General features: G+C 44.3%; 1 protein-coding gene across 4 annotated transcripts in view; it reads left to right on the top strand.

Annotated features, from left to right (window-relative positions):
* The window catches only part of DRAM1 (DNA damage regulated autophagy modulator 1), a 61,775-nt gene that overhangs the window by 9,391 nt on the left and 35,297 nt on the right, over window positions 1-17,087 (top strand). For all 4 annotated transcript variants that reach the window (XM_083182235.1, XM_083182236.1, XM_083182234.1 and 1 more), the window contains exons 2-3: window positions 13,759-13,826; window positions 14,453-14,595. In XM_083182235.1, coding sequence (XP_083038361.1) covers window positions 13,759-13,826; window positions 14,453-14,595 — 211 coding nt within the window. The remainder of the gene's footprint in view (window positions 1-13,758; window positions 13,827-14,452; window positions 14,596-17,087) is intronic.

The raw sequence follows: 17,087 nt of genomic DNA on the forward strand, positions 1-17,087 counted from the left end.
AGGATTTCTCTTGGCAGCCCTGACTGTGGGGGCATATATGTGTGGCACTGTGCCCCCACTGTGGGGGCATATATGTATGGCACTGTGGGGGCATATCTGGCACTGTGGGGGCATATTAGTAAACGGCATCAGTTGTGCGGCAGCAGCGCATGGGGCAGAATGTGTAATTGTCATCACGGTGTACGACATAATGTGTAATTGTCATCACGGTGTGCAGCGTAATGTGTAATTGGCATCATGGATAAATAGTGTATAATGATTTAAGTAGCCTGTCATTGTTTGGCTTTGATCTGTGAGGCGTCTAGGTCACTGTGTGGGCCTTTTATATTTTTATGTCACTGTGTGGCCTTCAGCCCAACTTAAGTGCGGGAGTACAATGACAATTCCTGCGGTAACCAATGCAGGTTGCAAAAGTGAGATGTAAGGTAATTGTTTTCCTGCCAGACCACGCCCCTTATATTAAGCCACACCCCTTTTAAAATAAACCACACACCCTATTTCGGCGCTCGCAATTTCTTCTATGTCATGTTATGTATTGGGGGGGGGGGGGGGGGGGGGGCTCATTTTTATTTCTTTGCCCTGGGAGCTAAATTGTCTAGAAACGGCACTAGACGCGATAGTACAAGATGTCACTCAGAAGGGCCCTTCTGAGCTATAACTTCTACTATATTTTGTGCATCGTCAGTGCCCCCCTCCCTCGCCTGAACAATTCAGACAAGGAAGGACCTTGTTGCCCTCACTCCCCCCCCATCACTCCATCACCAAGTGTGTATGTACTTGACAATGCCTGCACCCTGCATGGTCCCCACCATAGCCAATATACACGACAAACAGATGAAGTGTAGGCACATCGTCTCCTAAAGAAAAGAGGGTGGGGCACAAAGTGTCCCGTGAGGGCGCCTATAAATGGGTAACTTTACTAGAGCAGCGGTTTCGTAAGTAAGGGTGTCAAGCCCAAACACAAAATATGAAAAGAAAGGGGGGTATGAAACCGTACTTTTACCTAATAAAATGCAACAGGTAAAGGTAAAAATAAATTTATTAAAAACACACTTACTAAAATAAATCACATATATAAATGTATGAAAAAACTGGTACTGATTGCTGAATAATAGAAAGTGGAGCCGTGATAGTCACCCAATTTTCCCAGAGATTAGAGCAGGCATTCCCAACCACGGTCCTCAAGGCACACCAACAGTGCAGGTTTTAGTGATATCCAGGCTTCAGCACAGATTTTTTAATCAGAATCACTCAGGTACTAATTAAGTCACCTGTGCTCAAGCCTGGATATCACTAAAACCTGCACTGTTGGTGTGCCTTGAGGACCGTGGTTGGGAATGCCTGGATTAGAGTCTCAGTGTCCGTTCCTATGGATGCTTCCTGGTAATATCCCAATGGAGTTTGCCGATACTGGACAGTAGGAGTGATGTAATTCTCCAGCCTAGGGAGCCCCTGTTGTTATAGGGCTCCACCTGGTTTGTATTTCTCCAGCCTAGGGAGCCCCTGTTGGTATAGGGCTCAACCTGGTTTGTAGTTACAATGTCGTTGAAAAAGCCCTAAGAGCGAAACTCATCGGTGTGTTGGAGCCCTGACACCCACCAGTGGAACCCAGACCCAGCATTCTCCTTGTGACCGGACCAGCTTCCCAGAACAAACATCCCAGCAGCCGTACCTAACCAGGACATTGCACCTACAAACCAGGTTGAGCCCTATACCAACAGGGGCTCCCTAGGCTGGAGAAATACAAACCAGGTTGAGCCCTATAACAACAGGGGCTCCCTAGGCTGGAGAATTACATCACTCCTACTGTCCAGTATCGGCAAACTCCATTGGGATATTACCATTAAAATTATTTCCCATTCTAATATTAGCATACTACAGGTGCCTTCTATTTTAGGATGTCTCCTGTCAATTATAATGATAAGAACACATCTATGATAAAGTGCTGAGAAGATATCTCTTGAAGCTAAGTTTGCCCTAGATTAATAAAATGAGAGGGTATGGGTCACTAGGTCGACAGTCAAATCTCGACCACTATTAGTCGACAGTGAAAAGTCGACATGATCAAAATATCAACATGGAAACTTGTCGACATGGGGTCTTCGCGGTTTTGTGTGTGTCTACGTCGATATATATACGTGGACATGGACACCGTATAAGTAGAACGCTGCGCTCGCCATGTTTTGGGCACTATTTTACTGTATTCTCCCTCTATGCCCAATGGGATTGTAAAGTATGAACAAGTTGGTAAAACACGAAAAACGGATGTCAATCCTTTGCTTGTGTTGATCTTGACCGTCGACCAAGACACTGTTGACCTAATGACTGCATACCAAATGAGACATCTGAGAAGTAAACTGACTAATTAAAGTTCCATTTAAAATAACCTTTAGGGACAGCGCTGAAGTGTGTTTTTTCATTTTTTGGTACAGTTTAAACATTAGCTTCATTAAAATATATATTTATTAATATGTTTTCCTTTTAAATTAGTTTTATTTATTATTTATTTTCTTAAAGGTGTTGGGATGCTCTAAGTGTCAAGTGCAAAAAAAAATACAACAAATTAGTTTATTCTGTGCCATCGATGGAGGGAAACCATCTGGTTCTCTCCCATTGATGGCAAAACCAATCATCATCAGTCATAAACCAGCAAAAAAAAACAACTTACCACTAACTGATCCATGCAGGCTTCATGCGTGTCCATATTTGGCTGCTGGCAAACTGGGCAGCCAAATAAGAATGACTTAAAAAAAAAAACCGATGTATTACATTTTATTTCAGTAATTTCTTCAGTATGCTTCATTCAACCTTAAAACAGATAGAACTAACAGCCATTATCTCAGGTATACCTTTGCTACAGTAACACCTTTGAAAAAGTTGTCAGCAGACGACGAAATGCGTCAGCCTCTCCCAAATTGTTCGACTTTGGGACTTATTGTTTACAACCCGTCTTGGACCAGCTCCACCTTCACTTTTTGTTCTCCATGCTCCATCTGGATTAACATCACTTGGGACACCACCACCTGCTCAATTTTGGGACCCCTTTTATGGGAGAGCCTTTTTCCAGTTTCTAGATCCAGCATAACCCCTATATGGATGCACAAATTGGAGTACAATTATATACCATCAAATAGAGCACCATAGGAACAAGCGGAACTGCCGAAGAATACCATCTCTTATTCCTTAGTCCTTCAATAACTGAATATATTGGAGTTTATTATATATATTTCTTATATATAATTAATTTATTATTTTATTAACAGTTTCTTATATAGCACACACAGATTCCGCAGCACCTTACAGAGTATAGTTGAACAGTCACATCAGTCCCTGCCCCAGTGGAGCTTACAATCTATATTCCCTACCACATGCACACACACACACACACACACACACACACACACACACACACACACACACACACACACACACACACAGACATTATAGGGTTTATTTTGTTGGGAGCCAATTAACCTACCAGTATATTTTTGGATTGTGGGAGGAAACCAGAGTACCCGGAGGAAACCCACGCAAGTATGGGGAGTATATACAAACTCCGCACAGTTAGAGCCATGGTGGGAATAGAACCCATGCTGTGAGGCTGCAATGCTAACCATTACACCATATGTACTGCCCACACACACTGGGGTGGAAACATTCCAGATGCTTTTAGTGAGGGACCTGCTTGAAAAATGTCTAACCTGTCTCTGTTGCTACCATTTTAAAAGTAACTTATGCTGCTTTCACATTGCAAACCTGCTTTCAACCTGTTTTTGTAAACATTTCAAAAAAGGGTCTAAAGCCAGGTAAACCCATTTCACATTGCATCTTCTAAAAATTCAAAACGTTTTTGTTTCGTTCACATTCAACCGTTTCACGGCTCCACGAGTCGGCTGGCTGGACCTGCGGTGGGGCGCAGGAGTGCAGCAGGGTCCGGGCAGTCACAAAGGTGGGGAGCAGGACTGCTGCAGGGTCTGGGCAGCGCGGGGGGGGGGGGGAGGCTCCGGCGGTTACCGGCTCCGGGAGTCAGCTGCCTGGACCTGCGGTGGGGGGCAGAAGTGCAGCAGGGTCCGGGCAGTCACAAAGGTGGGGAGCAGGACTGCTGCAGGGTCCGGGCAGCGTGGGGGGAAGGCTCCGGTGCTTATCAGCTCTGGTAGTCAGCTGGTTGGACCTGCGGCGGGGAGCATGACTTCTGCAGGATCTGGGCAGCACGGGGGCAGGCTCCGGCGCTTACCGGCTCCGAGTCAGCTGTCTAGACCTGCAGTGGGGAGCGTGACTGCTGCAGGGTCCGGGAAGAGCGAGGGGGCAGGCTTCAGCGCTTACCGGTTCCGAGAGTCAGCTGGCTGGGCCTGCGGTGGACTGCTGCAGGGTTCCGGAAGCGCGGGGGGGCAGCAGGTCCCTGCGCCAGTTGGACAGACAGTGGCGGGGTTCTTGCGGAGGAATGGGAACCAGTTCCTAGTTCCCATCCTCCACAGGGACCCCGCTGCTATCTGCCCATCCTGCACAGGGAACCCCTGGTTCCCATCCTCTGCAGGGACCATCAGGCAGGGAGACAGCCTATTAACTGCCTGATTACAGTCATGTGGTCAGAATACCATTTCAGAGCCATTCACACTACACCCTGGATCGGCTCTGAAACGGGTAGGACACTGCTTTTAACCCATTTTGAATAACCAGTTTTCTTAAACAGGTAAATTCAGAATGGACCTTTCACATTACAGCTAGAACTGTTTTAAACCCCTTAAAAATATACCATTTTTTTTTAGCTGTAATGTGAAAGAGGTATTGAAAATCATGTTTCCAAGTGCTTTGTTCATTAATAGTAAAAAAATGCATAACATTTTTCCTTACGATACAGTATACTGTAAATCTACAAATTCCATGTGTAATTATAATTCTTACCTAATGCAAAGGAAATAGTTCTGTGGCTAAGCATATGAGAGATAAGCTTGTGGTTGCATGGTACCAAGATAAGAGAGTCCTCAATCTGTAGATACATTTCCTTGTCTTTAGCTGAGAGAAAGTACCGCAGGAAGCATACATAGGAAAATGCAGATAAACTTTTTGGGGCACAATTAATAAACAATGTTAGCAGGACATTCCCCCAAAAAACGGCAGGGAAGGGAACCAACACAAATTAAAATGTTGGTGTTTAACATGAAGGGACTACAGCAGATTTCCAATATGTGCCACAGCCCTTCAATTTCTAAGCATATGACTATAATTTGTTAGAAGGCAAAGCACTTCATAGTGTCAAAGGGTGTGGATCAGTTGGTCACCAGCAAGTTGTTAGACAGTCATTAGGTCGACACCATTAGGTCGACATGCATTTAGGTTGACATGAGTCTAGGTCAACATGGGTTAGGTCGACAGGGTCATAAGGACGACAGGGTCATTCGGTCGACAGGGGTTAGGTCAACAGTCAATAGGTCGACATGGATTTTTTTCGCTGCTTTTTTACCCGAATGTCAACACAATCGACATGGACACAGGTTAAAGTGAACCGCGTCCCCTCGCATGACTCGTTGCACCCGCCATGCTTCGGGCTCGCTGTGCTCTGCACACTATTTTATTCTCCCACCACACCCTAGTGGGTGGTATGGCATGAAATACCGCCTGTCGGCACATGTCGGCTCACAAAACTGTGAAAAACCCCATGTTGACATTTTGACTGTCGACCTAACCCATGTCAACCTAATGACCCTGTTGACCTAATGACCTTGTTGAAATAACCCATGTCAACCTAGACTCATATTGACTAGATACATGTTGACGTAAACGTATGTCGACCTAATAGTGTAGACCTAATGACTGTCTAACAACTTGCTGGTGACCCAATGACCATATCCCGTGTTGAAAAGTGGGAAATCTGACATATATCACATCTAAAAACCTGTTGCTTCTTTTCAATGTATACATAAAATAGGAATATAATAGGTATAACCATCGTTGCTAATGATGGTCGATGGTTTTATTTGACAGAGGAGACCCTATGGTTCTCCATCATGAGTAACATGAAAGCAGTCACACCCCCCCCCCCCCCCCTCATTTTAGGAATCTGGCTTAACCCATTCCGTGTTCTATAGTATTTGATGGGCGCAACTATCAATGGTTTACCGTCAATGGTTTCATGCCATCATGTTTAACCACAAATGGCACCATACATTTTTTACAGCAATGGCTATCCCTAGAACATAATAGTTAGAAAAAATAAATACAGACATACACATAGAATAGAATAGACTACTTGCTTACTTTCCTGGAAGTTGCAGGAGACTCAAATGATTGTGTTATTAGTCACACCTGTAAGATGTTTTGCCTCTCTTCTCATCCCCACAAATCATGGCATTTTATCCTAGCAGGACCTAATGACATGTATGCCCAGTTCTGTCCTCTGGATGGGCTATAAGGGACTCCTGCTGGAGATGAGACAAAAAAAGTTGGCAATTATAGGTAGGGTCCTTCTCCCAAGAGAGCTGGTGAGTAGTACATTAGCAAAGCTGAGATAAGAACAAGAGAACAAGAGCTGGTGCTAGACAGGGCTGGTAACAGAAATCTTGGGGGCCCAATACACTAATGTTTATGCCCCCCCCTTAAGCACTAGTAGCGGTGTGGAGCAGGGAAAGAGGGTGGCAAACAGGACTAAATAATGCCTGCCCCAGTGCAGCCAGCCTTACCTTTGAACTGACAGCTGCAGGCAATTTTTATTTTCAATGGGATTACCCCCCTCATTAAAACTCTTCCAACCTCAATGAGTGAAAGCACCTACACCCTTCATCATTACACCCTTTATAGCGAATTAGAGTACCCCCTTCAACTCCACCATATTATGTGGAGTGAGAGTAGCACCTTCCTCACTACAAATCTGACAAAACCACCATCCACCATGACACACATACTAAAAATAGCAACAGTGCGAGCCACAAAAATTTCACTGAAATGCCTACTACACATTTATGCCACACACCGCAATGACTACTACACATTATACCACACACTGTAATGCCCATCACATATTATACCATATGTCGTAAAGCCCATTACATATTATACCACATGCCATGATGCCCATTACATATTATACCACATGCCGTAATGCCCATTTCACATTATATAACACACACCGTAATGCCTATTACATGTTATACCCCACACTCTGTCATGTGTATTACATATTATGCCACATAAGTGACGCTTACCTACATGCTTGTTGCCAGGGATTACATGCTCATTGCTAGAGGATTGACACAAATGTTAAGAGCTCTTTTGACTTCCGTGCACAACCGCACCTTCAGACACCAGATGCCACTGCTTAATTAACATCAGACAACAGAGCTACCATCAACGGCTTACAAGATCTATAGCCGCCGTCCCCAGTCCGTCTAGATTTAGAGAAAGCATAGTATCTCCATAAATACTCAAAAGAGCTGTTAACATTTGTGTCAATCATTTAATTACATTTATATTTATTTTTATTATTGTTATTTCTCTTTTCTTTTATTCACAATTTGTGATGCTATTGATGGTAAGAATGATTTGGAGGGAGTTAGTGACTCTGGAAAGAAAAAATGATAAGCTTTTTTTGTGAACATGTGAAGTATAAGCATTTTTGGAACATCCACATGAAAAGAGCAGAAATACATTTGGGCTCATGGAAGAAAAACTCCTGGCAATTGTCTGGGGGTACCTAAGCACAAAAAATGCAGGATCCTTTTGATTTAACTTGACACCTGCATGCTGTCCATATGTCTAACCTTTTTTGTGCCAAGGGCCTTTTGTATGGGGAAAAAATCCTTCGGGGGCCATATGTAAAAATGTCTTGTACAAATTGTCCTGCTGCAGCCGTCCCACGCTCCAGCGGCTGCTACTGAATAGGACTGACAGTCTCTGGCTGCTGTTGATTAAGAGGAATCTCGCAAAAGAACTACTGACCTCTCACAAGAATTCCCCTGTACTTGACTCCCGGCAAGGCCACCAGGCGGGTGGGCGGGCCACTCAGACCAGCTATGGGGGCCGCATACGGCCCCGGGCCTGAGGTTCCCCACCCCTGGTTTAATGTAACTAACCTATTTGGCTAGTCATGTTGTAGACAGAATGTTCCCCATTCCTTTCAATGTGCCCTTCATAATCATAATTTTTTATTTATAATCTGACAAAAACAAATAATCCACATACGGGGGTTAAATGCAAAGTGCAGGAATGAGACATAGAATAGGGAGAGTTCTGCATGTTCGGGGTTACAATCTAGAGCTCCATATGATATACTTATTACTGCAAGGCACTCTGGGCCTGATTCAGAGGTGAATGCAACGCTGAAGTTAGAACAGTAAAACAATTATTTGCTACTCTGTATGCAGGCTGCCACTAGAAATTGTGGGGCCTGGGACTGACAATATAGGCAGGGCCCCCCTATTGGGTTTCCCATGGGCATTGAAGGAAGCGAGAGAATAAAAATAAAGAATGGACGGCAATGCTAGAGATAGACAATAGGAATCGGCAGGAGACAGAAAGGAGAAGCGAGGTGGAATACTGAAAAATTAGACAGAAGGGATGAATATGGTGAGATGGGAGATAGGAAAAATTGGGGGGATAGGAGGAATAGTGGGAGACAGGGGATAAGGGATGACAAGACCACCATCAGAAATTGTGGGGTCCAATACTGATGAAACAGCCCGAAATGGGGGCATGGAGAAAACTGCACTCTGTGGTCTGAAAATAAAAGGGTGAGCCACAAAATAGTACTACCAATTCACATTACACCACACTTAGGGGTAGATTTATTAAGCTCGGTGAAGTGATAAAGGGGGTTATTCTGGTTCACTCCTTCTGACAAATTCCTTCTTAAGTGGACAAAACCATGTGCACTGCAGGTGGGGCAGACGTAAAAGGTGCAGAGCTAGTTAGATTTGGGTGAGTTATTTTGTTTCTATGCAGGGAAAATACTGACTGCTTTATTTTTACACTGCAATATAGATCTCACTTTGAAGTAAAACACCACCCAAATCTAACTCTTTCTGCACATGTTACATCTGCCCCACCTGCAGTGCACATGGTTTTGTCCATTTGAGAAGGAATTTGCCAGAAGGAGTGAACTAGAATAACCCCCAAAGTCTCTGGTTTTTATCACTGGCCAATCAGTTCCTAACTGTGATGTTGCAGGCTTGGTTTGAAAAATGACAGGTAGGAGCTGATTGGCCGGTGATAAAAACCAGACACTTTATCACTTCACTGAGCTTAATAAATCTACCCCCTAGAGCCTTATTCTAGCTCACTCCTTCTGACAAAATCCTTAGATTGACAAAACCATGTGCACTGCAGGGGGGCAGATGTTACTTGTGAAGAGAGAATTCGATTTGGGTGGGGTTTTACTTCAAAGTGAGATATATATTGCAGTGTATTTACCCTGCACAGAAACAAAATAACTCACCCAAATCTAATTCTCTCTGCACATTTTACATCTGCCCCCTGCAGTGCACATGGTTTTGTCCATCTAAGAAGAATTTTGTCAGAAAGAGTGAACTAGAATAAGGCCCATAGTGCCCCTGCTTCATATTTCACCACATAGTAGTAACCATTATTCAAATTACAACACATTGTAGTACCCATTATGGGACTTAAGAGCGGTATCCGGACTATTTGTCTACAACAAGAAGATAGACAGCCATTTGGTCGACACCATTAGTTCGACAACTCAATAGGTCGACATGTTTTTAGGTCGACATACCATTAGGTCGACATGCCATTAGGTCGACACTGCCATTAGTTCGATAGTGTCTAGGTCGACATGGTTTTTTTCACTGTTTGTTGAGCCGACATGTGCCGACAGGCGGTATTTCATGCCCTACCATCCACTAGGGCTCCTCCTGCAGCCTAACCATATGCTGCTGGTCCTTGCAGAATGCTCACAGTTGCACTGTGTGCAATGAAGTATCTGAATCAGGCCCTCAGAAGCTAAAAGAGATAAGTATTAAAATGTACCTGTATGTCCACAATACTTGGTGTACTGTATGTGCAGATCATTGTGACCTCAGTAAGTCTATAACATTGCAATTCAATTAGGGTTGATGGCCCAGGTTTTGGTATTCTTCTTCTTCTTTGGTATTTGAGATTTGCTTAAGGTGCCCATAGACGCACTGATCCCGGCGTGCATTCTGGCCTAAAATAGCATTGCATTGCATGCGTTGTGCATGCGATGCGATGCGATGAAAAGCAAGTACAAAAAGTATGTGCAGCACATACTTTTTGTACTGTGCGATGAGGTGCCGCGGGAGCGCGCACCCCATCGCATAGCATCGCACCGCCGGGATCAGAGCGTGTATGGGCACCTTTACACCTTTTAGAGGTGCGTAGGACAATCTGTGATGTTGCTGTACGTAATATTTACAGGAGTACTTCTGAACGGTATGATTCTTCTCTGTGAATTGAAAATAAGCCTAAAAATAATATTTATTGGCTCTATACTGCTTATAGAGGGGCCTGTTTTGGTGCTCTGGTCATTGGTATCTTCAAGTGTGAACGTCTGACCAACACCCTGGTACGAGACATCTTATTTCCTTCCTTTAATTTACCACATACTTTCACGATGCTTTTTCTGTTCCTGGAGAAGTTTATCCTATAAAGGTCAATGTTTGTGTTTGTTTTTTTTTTGCGTGGCAGTATGTCATTTTCAGAAGATATAATAATAAGCTGTGAGGAATGCTCATTTCATGTACTTTCTAATGTTCTTAATATCTATAAAAGGTATAAAAGTTCAGCCCTGGTAAAAGTGCTGCTTTTCTGCCTTTTAAAAAGCTTCTAAAGAGTAATCTTGATAGTCCGGACCTGTTACCAAATAATTAATATCAAGCAAATTCAGTGGACAAATCAATTTGACTGCTCAGGAATATCCATGACACTTCCGAATATTGGGTAGCTGTCCCCGCAGACAAGGCAAGTCTCTGATTACTCACTCTCTACCATCCGCCGATCGTGGCTGGCGCCACCACTAGGCAGCTTTAGGCATCTGCCTGGGGAGCCGGCCACTGGAGGGCGGCAGGAGGGAGCAGGATGGAGGTGAGCAACTCCCCCCTGGCTGCAACTCACCTCCCCCTGGAGTGACCCGGCAGCCCTCGCCGCATCACAGTGATTGTTGACCTAGACCATGTCGACCTAATGCTTGTGTCCACCTAATGACCCAGTTGAACTAAAGACATGTCGACCTAGAAGCATGTCGACCTAATGGTGTCCACCTAACAATTGACGACCAATTTTCTGTAGACTAAAGGTCCGCATTCAGTTCAGACGAGGGAGGACACCAATGACGACCCATGGGAGTGTGCATAGTTAACGATATAGTGCGTGCACACTAGATGATATATTGTTAATATCGTTATCGTGCATATTGTTAATGATTTGTTGCATAGTTTGTTCACACCATTTGCATAATTTACTACCAGTCATTGTCGTTGCGTGACTCGGAGAGGTGAGTATTAAAAAATGGGTGCAGCATCTGCGGTGTGGGCCCCCTGGAGTCAGGGACCCATGTGCACTGTACAAACTGCACCCATTATTTGGGCAGTACAGATGGTGTAATGGTTAGCATTACTGCCTCACAGCACTGAGGTTATGGGTTCAATTCCCTCCATAGCGCTAACTGTACAGAGTATGTTTATTCTCCCCGTGCTTGCGTGGGTTTCCTCCGGGTACTCTGGTTTTCTCCCACAATCCAAAAATATACTGGTAGGCTAATTAGCTCCCAACAACTTAACTCTACAATGTCTGTCTGTGTGTGTGTGTGTGTGTGAGTATGTAGTAGGAAAATACAGGCCCTTCTGGTTGACCCGCAAAGCTGCGAAATTTGGCTGCATTAGCATGGGAATGTCCAGCGTTTTGATGGAACACTAGGCGTTCCCAAAGGCGCAACACCTCGCCAGCGCCCCATGCCTCCTGCCCGCATTGCTAGGTGCGAACAGGCCAGCAAATAAGCAATTTGCCGCACCCGCTCGCACAAAGCTGCTGCACATGCGCATAAAAGTTTATGCGGATGTGCAGTTGCTAAACATTGCTCCCATGTGCAAACAACCAGAATGACCTCCATGGATTGTAAGCTCCACTGGGGCAGGGACTGATGTGAATGTTCAAATATTCTCTGTAAAGCGTGGCGGAATATGTGTGCGCTATACAGACATTCCTCACTTAACGACCAGGTTCCGTTCCTACGACCCGGTCGTTAAGTGAATTGGTTGTTAAACGAGCATATATAAAACCCCTTAAGACTTCTGAGACGCGGGTCGCTAAACAGGCAGGGCAGGTCGTAACTGTAAGAGGGTAGGCGGGCAGGTCGTAAATCAGAGCAGGCAGGGTCGTAAGTCCGAGGAGTCACAGCACGGACGCTAAACGAAGGCCCGGGTCGTAAGTCCGGTTGGTCGGTAAACAGGTAGGTCGTTAAGAGAGGAATGTCTGTATAAGAAACTGTTAATAAATAATAAAATAATAAATGACAAATACGGCAATGGTTGTCTTCCTACTCTATCAACTCAACAATCTACCCTACCCCACAAGCTCGTTGCCTAGGGGTCATCCTTGACTCTGAACTGTTCTTTGTTCCCCACATTCAATCGGTCTCCAAATCTTGTTACATGCATCTAAAAAACATATCCAAAATACGACCGTATCTCACACAAGACACTGAAAAATCTCTTATCACTGCACTGATTATATCCCGCATTGATTATTGCAATAGCCTCCATACTGGTCTTCCCAAGAACAGACTCTCACCACTGCAATCCATTTTAAATGCAGCTGCCCTTGCAAGATGCTCATCGTCTGCTGATCCGCTCTGCCAGTCCCTCCATTGGTTGCCTGTATCTTACCGTATTCAATATAAAACACTTCTACTCGCATATAAATCTATTAACCATACTGCACCAGCATATATCTCTGCACTTATCTCAAAATATCTCCCATCTCGGCCGCTCTGCTCTGAGCAAGATTTGCATCTCTCTTTTCACTGATCAATAGCTCCCATTCACTATTACAGGACTTTCATCAGGCTGCTCCCATCCTATGGAATGCCCTTCCACGCACAATAAGACTCTCCACTAGCCTCCAAACTTTCAAGCGTTTCCTGAAAACTCACCTCTTCAGGCAAGCCTATCACATTTAAGTACCACACGCATAACCCTCTGAGGCACTTATGTATTATATAGCTTCCCTTCTGGACCTGCAACTTGGTGAGATTGCTATACTATTACTGGTGCCTGCCCTTGTTTTTCCCTCCTATGTCCCTACAGATTATAAGCGCACAGCAGGGCCCTCCTACCTCCAAGTCTGTCTGTTTTTACCCAGTTTGTTTTATCACTGTCTACAATTGTAAAGCGCAACGGAATTGCTGCACTATATAAGAAACTGAAAATAAATAATAAATATATATGTTAGTGTCCATGAGTCTCCCAAACACTGCCATCTGCTGGAGTGAAACTACATCTCTTTCTCACACATGCACAAACACAAGGTAGCAGACTAGCTTTCAAAGCTTTTGCTTCTAGTGTGCTCACTATTAAAGGAAATACAATTGAATAGAATTCTAAGTATCATCAGTGTTGTACTGTGCTGAGAAATAACACTTTATACCAGGAATGAACCTGCACCAAAGATCAGCTATATGCCAGCCTTTCTATGTTAGCAATGCCCACTCTCAGGCTAAGTACTCACTCACCTTATGTCTAGAGTGCTTCTCCAGCTAGTGCTGCAATACATTTACTTTTCTCTGTTATCTAGTGACACTGGCACATGTATTCCAGAAAGTGGACTATTTGGGTTTATGATCAGTGTGACGGCTATGTTAGGTAAGTGTCTCTTATGAAATTATTCAACCTTTGCTGATAAATTAGATATATCAGCTATCATAGAAAGTTGCCACTCTGCAAAGACTTTTCTTATTTACTTTTTGGAATATTTGTATTCATTTGTATTTTGCTAGCCTAAAGGTGCCATACTCTAGAATGATTTGGGCTTTTTCTACACAATTTAGATGCATCAGGGCGATAAATCGTGAAGCGTCCGATACAATGGTCCTTCCCGTGCATCGCAGCTCATATCCACAGTTTGGCACTGTTGCATTTAAAGGACCCAGGGTGGGGAATGGGATCGCATGCGATGATACATCATATGCAAAATGATCACATACAGGGCCAGATGTACTAAGCTTAAAAAGTGATAACATGGAAAGTGATATACAATCAGCTCCTAACTGTCATGTTACAGTCTGGGTTTGAAAAATGACAGTTATGAGATGCTTGGCTTTTTTTTCACTCTCCATTTTATCACTTTTCAAGGCTTAGTACATCTCGCCCATGACGTTTCTCTATGCATGCAATACCTCAGCCTAGTGTATGGAACCCTTTGTTCAGAAAATGAATGATTAAAAGGACTGTACAGTATGTGTTATTTTCTTATGTGTTTGTCACATCAGGTGCTGCAACAATGTATGCCAGATACAGGATCATTCAGGAACAGAATTCTAGAGGCACGTTTATGGGCAATTGGTTCAACTTGCTATCTTTGCTAATTGGAATACTTGGCTGCATTGGGATGGGCATTGTGGCTTCCTTTCAGGTGCGTAGCATAAGTACAGGTAAATAAAATTGGTTCTCAATGGTGTACACATACCTAACAGCATACATATAGCGTACCTTCATACTGTATAGGACAATCACATACTATACCTCCCACCATGACCCTCTCCAGCATGGACAGAATCCTCCATTCCTGGAATTCCCTCTTAATTTATGATTACCATCACCTGTGTTGAAGCACCTTTCTTATCAATTATCCTGTTTCAAACAGGTAATGGCAATCATACACTAACAGGGTAGAGCACCGTGTCTAGGGAGGCCAATCCCGGGATCGGGATTGGCGGGATCCCAGGATTTTGGCCAAAAAAAGGCGGGATTTCAATCCCGGGATTCAGCCTTCCAATCTCGGGATTGCGGGATTAGTTCCCGATAGTAAAATATCTGCGGGCAGCAGTGCGGCTGATAGGAACAGTGTGCTGTAGCGGCATCATGGCAGTGGCCGGGCTGTGCAGCGTGACCCCTGAAATCACGTCACGCTGCACAACCCGGCCGCCGTCATGCCGCTATAGCACACTGTTCTGTACCAGATCGCCTGGCCACACACCTGCCCGCTGTGCAGCTCGCCCCAGCTGCCGCCCCACTGTGCAACTCATACCAGCCGCTGTCCCGCTGTGCAGCTTGTCCCAGCCGCCCGCTCCCTGGAGATGGTCCTGCTACTGCCTGTCCCCACCAACATGTAAGTGACAGTGCAGTGCAGGGCAGGGGGATAGTGGTTTTAGAATTAGTCTGCCTTTCATTGATGTACAGGGTGGGCAGTTTGGGGGGGATGGGGACAGGGTTTTTTTTTTATCAGGGAGGCCAATCCCGGGATCGAGCATTTTTCAATCCCGAATCCTGGGATTGAAAAAATGCCCCGGGATTGGCCTCCCTAACCGTGTCCCTCCTGGAGAGAGTCACGTTGGGAGGTATGCAATCATACTTTCTAATTTTCCCTTACTGCAGTAGTTGCGATGGTGATGCAATATTGCATCTTGTGGTGCTGTGTCCATCCCTAAATCAAGTAAAGCTAGCCCCTACTTTGTGGACTGACTGCAGCTGTGTCCAATTTATTTGGAAGGCGTAGATGTGAAATAAGGAGATGCATTGCTCTGAATATAGAAGGCACTCAGAGCCTGATGATGGGTACTAGTCTTCTTAGGCTAATTTAGAAGTAGCACCTTAATGATAGGCACACTGATACCGTCACACACACAGCCCAGCCTCATGGAGATTATTAGAGTCGTCAGGGTGTGAGGGAGATCATCACTATTTCAGGGAGCCTCCCTGATATTTAGGGAGAGTTGGTCAGTATACTTTGGTTGAGGTTTTAACTTTTCCACAGCGCTCTTCTGCAGATCTCCTTGTCTCTCTGCAAATGTACATAGCAAGGGCACCTTCCATGAGCACAGAAGAGTGGGACTGTACCTTGATGTGTGTTGGGTAGACCATCAAGGTGCTCTGGGGCAAACAAAGGAATTTTTTGCAACGAGCTTAAAATTTGAGGCCCACAGTAGTCTATATATTGTCTGGGTTACAGGAGTGTCATCGTTGCTGCAGTCACATTAAACAGTCCTTCTAGTCGTGCCTAGCGGTGAGCGGGTTTACTAACGCTAGGCATCTTGTTGTGCATTTTTCCCCCCCAAAAAAATGATCTTATTCACATCGTTATATGAATTTAATGCATTTTGTACACACTTTTCGGCAAAAATAGACACGGACATTAGCAGAGCTGCCTGGGAACGTCCAGCTCACTCGTGCCTGGCCTCTTGCAATACTTGGAATATTAAGGCTAGATATATGAGGACACTGTACAGGATCTGTACATCGATTGGCACAATTGTGTGTTCTCCTAAATATTTTGTAAAAATACAATCTTCAGAATCAATCATGTTGAAATTCCACAATACACCCAACTCCACCAACAGAAATGTTGATAAGTCGAGAATTTCTAGCATCTTGGATTTTGACAATCAACAGAAAATCAAAGATTGGGGAAGGGGATCGGGGATCAAGGAATTGGGCAAGTGATGTATGGGCACTTGACTCCTCTTTATACTTTTAGAATGTAAATGTATATAGAGGAGTCAAGTACCTGTGAGGCCTGTGATCTGTGTGCAGGTAATGCAATTAAATGACGATTTGTTACAATAATGTATGATCTATAGGGGGCAATTCACTTCTGAGCTATGTGCAGTTGCAATGTGCTGCTTGTTATTCACGTCACTCAGAACTATGTTAGCCCAACATTGCATTTTCCTGCACCTCTCTTTCAGGTGCAAGGAAAAATCAGCAAAGTGTACAGTAGGAGATAGCAAGGTGTCAGTTCACGTTTTCCATGTCATCTGCACTCATTACTGAGTGACACATTTCAAAAGATCCACAGTTGGATCTAATTATTTCATTTGATTCTGTGAGGAGACCTGCAAAACATGCACTGTGTGAGGTCCTGAGGACCGACTTTGAGAACCTGTGTTCTAAATCCTATTCATTACA

Source organism: Crinia signifera, chromosome 4 (genome assembly GCF_055691185.1).
Source record: "Crinia signifera chromosome 4, ASM5569118v1, whole genome shotgun sequence".
NCBI lineage: Eukaryota > Metazoa > Chordata > Amphibia > Anura > Myobatrachidae > Crinia > Crinia signifera.